This window comes from Eimeria maxima, genomic scaffold (genome assembly GCF_000499605.1).
Source record: "Eimeria maxima Weybridge genomic scaffold, Emw_scaff1562, whole genome shotgun sequence".
In the NCBI taxonomy this organism is placed as follows: domain Eukaryota; phylum Apicomplexa; class Conoidasida; order Eucoccidiorida; family Eimeriidae; genus Eimeria; species Eimeria maxima.
Window position 1 is genome coordinate 2,501 of NW_013564498.1, and position 5,062 is coordinate 7,562.

At 30.0% G+C, this 5,062-nt stretch overlaps 1 protein-coding gene across 1 annotated transcript in view; it reads right to left on the minus strand.

Annotated features, from left to right (window-relative positions):
- The window catches only part of EMWEY_00053760 (hypothetical protein), a gene marked incomplete at both ends in the record, with an annotated part of 7,220 nt that extends 2,477 nt beyond the window's left edge, over window positions 1–4,743 (minus strand). Inside the window, 7 exons of the mRNA XM_013480050.1 lie at window positions 1–56; window positions 508–773; window positions 1,175–2,002; window positions 2,178–2,517; window positions 2,704–2,875; window positions 3,136–3,229; window positions 3,604–4,743. The exon at window positions 1–56 is cut by the window's left edge and continues 587 nt beyond it. Of these exons, the coding sequence (XP_013335504.1) occupies window positions 1–56; window positions 508–773; window positions 1,175–2,002; window positions 2,178–2,517; window positions 2,704–2,875; window positions 3,136–3,229; window positions 3,604–4,743 (2,896 nt within the window). The remainder of the gene's footprint in view (window positions 57–507; window positions 774–1,174; window positions 2,003–2,177; window positions 2,518–2,703; window positions 2,876–3,135; window positions 3,230–3,603) is intronic.
- Window positions 4,744–5,062: the final 319 nt, after the last annotated feature.

Below are 5,062 nucleotides of genomic sequence, written 5' to 3' on the forward strand. Positions count from 1 at the left end.
TATCATAGCTTACTTTTACGTCCTCCATTGCCTTCATTAACCGGCGCTGAATATACCTATAAATATATATTAATAATCATAAAAAGGGTATATTCTATTTAATTAACGAAATATAAGAATATTTACGCAAAAAAAACCAAGAAAAAGGACAAACAGATGATCAAGAAACACATACATAACTCACATAACGAGGGAATGGAGGAAGAAGAAGAGGACGAGGAAGAGGAAGAAGAGGAAGAACAGGAAGAAAAGGGAAGGATATACATTATTTATATCAACATTAATATACATTTAAATATATTAATAAATAGAAATACAATAAAAAGAAAGAAATAACAACAAAATAATAAGATGCAACAAACAAAGAAACAAACAGAGAAGACACAAATGACCAACAACGAGCAACAACTACAACAAACACAACGAATAAAAATAAATAGATTTAAATAAAAATAAAGAATAAATATATAAAATAAATAAAATAAATAAATAAATAAGAATACGTACCCAGTTTCTGATGTTTTGCATGCAGTATCTATAATACCCTCTCTTCCTCCCATTGCATGAAAGAATAACTCCTGAGGAAGAAGACCTGTTAGGTAACTATGCTCAACAAATCCTCTACTTTCTGGTGAGTAATCAAATTTACTAAAATGAGGTAAAGAACGATTATTAAATCCAAAAGGAATCCTTTTTCCCTCTACATTCTGTTGACCTACACAAGCCATTATTTGTGATATATTAATGATACTTCCTTTTGAACCAGCTAACACCTGAATAAATAAACAGAAATATATATATATATATTTATTTATATTTATTCATATTATTTTATTCATTAAAGAAAAAGGGAAACAATGATGTATTATTTATTATAATATAATATAAATTTGCTAAAAGAAATGACGAGAGGTACGAGGACGGTGTAACAATACATACAACAATAAAAAGATAAACAAGAAAACAAGACATAAAAGAAAGGAGAAAAGAACATTAAATAATAATATAATTTAATAAAGAAACAAAGAAAACAAAGAAAAGAAGAACAATATATCCTCAACACTATATAACACACGTACAGAATCACCAAAGAATGAATATAAGAATAAAATAAGTAGATAAGAAGAAAAAGGAAAAAATAAATGAATAAAATAAATAAAATAAATATGTTTACCATAGCCATAATATTATTAGATTCATCTAATTGCTCCGAAGCAACTTTTCCTGATTTCTCTCTTGCTGCATTTAATTCTTTATTAACTCTTGCCTCGAAGCTTTCTCTAAGACTTTTTCCTGGTTGTGCCTCTAGTCTTCCTTGATGAGCAAGATGAATAAGATGATTAACTTCTTCTTTAGCTTCTTTTAGTATATCTTGTACTTTTTTATTGGTTTCTTGTGATGTAATTATATCACTACATCCTACTGTAAATCCTTGATGTAATAACCAATAATTTACTAATCTTTGTAGGGCACCAAGAAAGTCTTTTGTCTTTTCTGGTCCAGTTTCGTTCCATAAAAGATGAATAAGAGATCCACTAGAGGAACCAACAGTTTTTTTGCATATTTTTCCTGCTAATAGTTCTCCTTGTCTAATAATTACACGATCATCCCTCTCAGATATAAATAAGTTTTCTTTTTTACGATCTAATATTATACCACCTATATCACGAATCATATTTATACGTAATCTAGTATTATTTCCTCCTCCTGTACCCCCTCCTCCTCCTCCTCCTCCTCCTCCTCCTCCTCCTCCTCCTACTCCTCCTACTACTCCTGTAGGTGTTATTATACCTCCTCCTGTACCTATTTCTGTTATACTTGTATTAAAACATAATAATAAAGAAAATAACTGTTTTCCTGTCCATAAAGGCTCAGGATATAATATTGCAGGGGAAGGAACCTTACCATCCCAATAAGGTATTTGTAATAGTAGATCATACACCATAGGACGGCGTAAGAATGTATCACGACGAGTAAATTTACTTACTGCTAATAAAGAATCCTATACATAAATACATAAAATACACATAATATTATTTATTTATATATATTATTTACTTACTTTTATAATAATATCCACCAGAAACATCAAAAGAAACAGCAAAAAAAACAGGAACAGAAAGAGCAACAAAAATGAGCAATAAAAGAAGAATAATAAATTATAAATAATAACTTACTTGTACAATACCCATGACAGGTTTATTTCCTTGAGGAGAAACAATCTGTTTAGGTACTAACATAAGATGTTTAATTTCTGCTCTTGTTTCCTCACTTTGTGCAAGATGTAGATTCATCTCATCACCATCAAAGTCTGCATTATAAGGAGAAGTAACGGATAAATTTAATCTAAATGTTGAGTAAGGTAATACTCTTACTCTATGACCCATTATAGACATTTTATGCAAGGAAGGTTGACGATTAAATAATACATAATCACCATCCTGCATATGACGCTCTACACGATACCCAACCTCTAATGCAACTTCTCCTCCTTTTTTTGCATGACGTAAATCAAACCTATAAACAAAGAGAGGAATAAATAAAAAAAAACAAATAATCAATTATATTATATAAAAGAGTAAAAAAAAACAAACAATATTATGGTTTATTGTCCATATAATTATAAATACTAAAAAAAATACAACTAACCCTACAAACCCTAAACCCTAAACCCTAAACCCTAAACCCTAATTTATGTATTACCTAGTCCCATCTTCTCTTATAACATATTTAGCTCCTGGCCATTCAAGTGGTCCTTTTTTAACAAGTTCTTTTAATTTATTTATATTAAGATGAGTAACAAACTCAGGATACGTAAGAGTCATTGCTATACTCTTAGGTACACCTACTACATCTATTGGTAAATTAGGATCACCTAACAAAGAAAAAACAAAATAAATTAATAAATTAATAAATAAAATAAAATAAAATAAAAGATATATGGTTTATATACATCAATTTATGCATATATTCATGTATTTGCATGCATGCATGCATGCAGGTTGCTGCTAGATGATGCATGTATGGATATATATATACATATGCATGCATATAAATATGCACATATATAAATATATACTTATATTTATATTTATATTTATATTTATATTTATATTTATATTTATATATATATACCTGTAATAACAGTACGAGCAGAGAAATCAACTCTTTTTCCCATTAAGTTTCCCCTTAATCTTCCTTCTTTACCCTTTAATCGTGACCGCAAAGCCTGCAGCAGCAACAGCAACAGCAGCAACAGCAGCAACAGCAGCAACAGCAGCAACAGCAAATATCATCATCATATAGAAGATACAAGGGCAATGCAACAACAACAGCAGCACAAGTTGCACCATCAGCAACAGCAACACAACAAGACACAGCAGTAGCAACAGCAACACAACAAGACACAGCAGCAGCAACAGCAGCAGCATCAGCAGCAACACAAGCATCATCAGCAGCATCCAAACAATTATCCCTCCTCCTCCTCCCTCCCTCTCCCCCCCACCACCACTACCAACCCTACTAGCAACCCCACCAATACATGAAAAAAAAAGAGGAAAAAAAAAACAAGATAAATAAATAAATAAATAAATAAATAAATACCTTAATAGGTTTTTTAGATCTAGTAGTAGCAACAGGTACACCAGGTATATCATTATCAAATAAAGTAGTAACATGATACTGTAGCAAGAGATTCATTTCTTGTATAATAGATGAAGGAATAGATGAATAATTATTATCTCCTCCTCCTGCTCCTCCTCCTCCTCCTGTACTACTACTACTACTAGTACTACTACCTCCTCCTGTTGCTCCTGTTGCTCCTGCCTGTCTTTTTAATATATTATTAGTCTTAATAATATCAATTAATTTAAGGGTAAGATCATCCTCATTTCTTGTATTATTATTATTTTGTACAGAAGGACGAACACAAGGAGGAGGAATAGGTAATATATTAATAATAAAAGAAGAAGGATTAGATCTATTAGGATCAAATCCTAATAGTCTTATATCTCTTTCTTTTATTTTCTTTATTATACATAATGCTTCCTCAGGTATTAATACTCTTTTTATATCCTCTATTCCTTCTTCTTCTGGTGTATCTACAGCTATATTATTATTATTATTATTATTATGTTTATTATTATCAGGAAAAGATACCATTAAATTAGGTCCTTCCTTATAATAACGTGGTTGTATACAACCACACCCTCCTCCTCCTCCTCCTCCTCCTCCTCCTTTCCTTCCTCCTCCTTCTTCTTCCTCCTCTTCTTCCTCATCATCATCATCTGCATCACACCTCCTCTTTCCTGCACATAGATCTACTATTTTTTTTAGTCTTTTATTAGGGGATTTAATAGTGCATGCATGAATAAATCTTGGATCCTTATAAGAGATTAATAATTTACCACAAGAGCTGCATATACACCTCAATATTTTAATTAATGTATTAATAAATCCGTAATGATATACAGGTTTATATAGCTTAATATGACCAAAATGTCCAGGACAATTCTTTATATCCATTAAACATGTTATACAATTATATTTATTATCTAATGTACCTAATCTTAGATCATTTAGTCCGTTCTTTTTAGGTATTCCTTCCTCATATAATTCTGCGCTTGTTATCTCACATACAGACATACGTTCTATCTGCTCAGGACTTAATACACCAAATTGTATTGCAGATACACGCTTATAAGGACAAGGAGAATATGGATATTGTAATGATAATCCTGCCATCTTATTATTATTATTCTTATTCTTATTCTTATTCTTATTATTCTTATTCTTTTTTTTATTATGTAGAAAAAAAATATGCAAAAAAAAACCGATTTATATGGATATTTATATGTATATACCTTACGTGTATATATATAGATATATATATATGTATAAGGAGAAGATAATAATAATTATATTTATTAATATTATATATAACACTGCAATAATAATAATAATAATATAAAAAAGAAAAAAAGATACACAAATATATATATATATTATTATTATTATTATTATTAATAATAATAACAGCAGCAGCAGCTCGCAGCGCGCATGC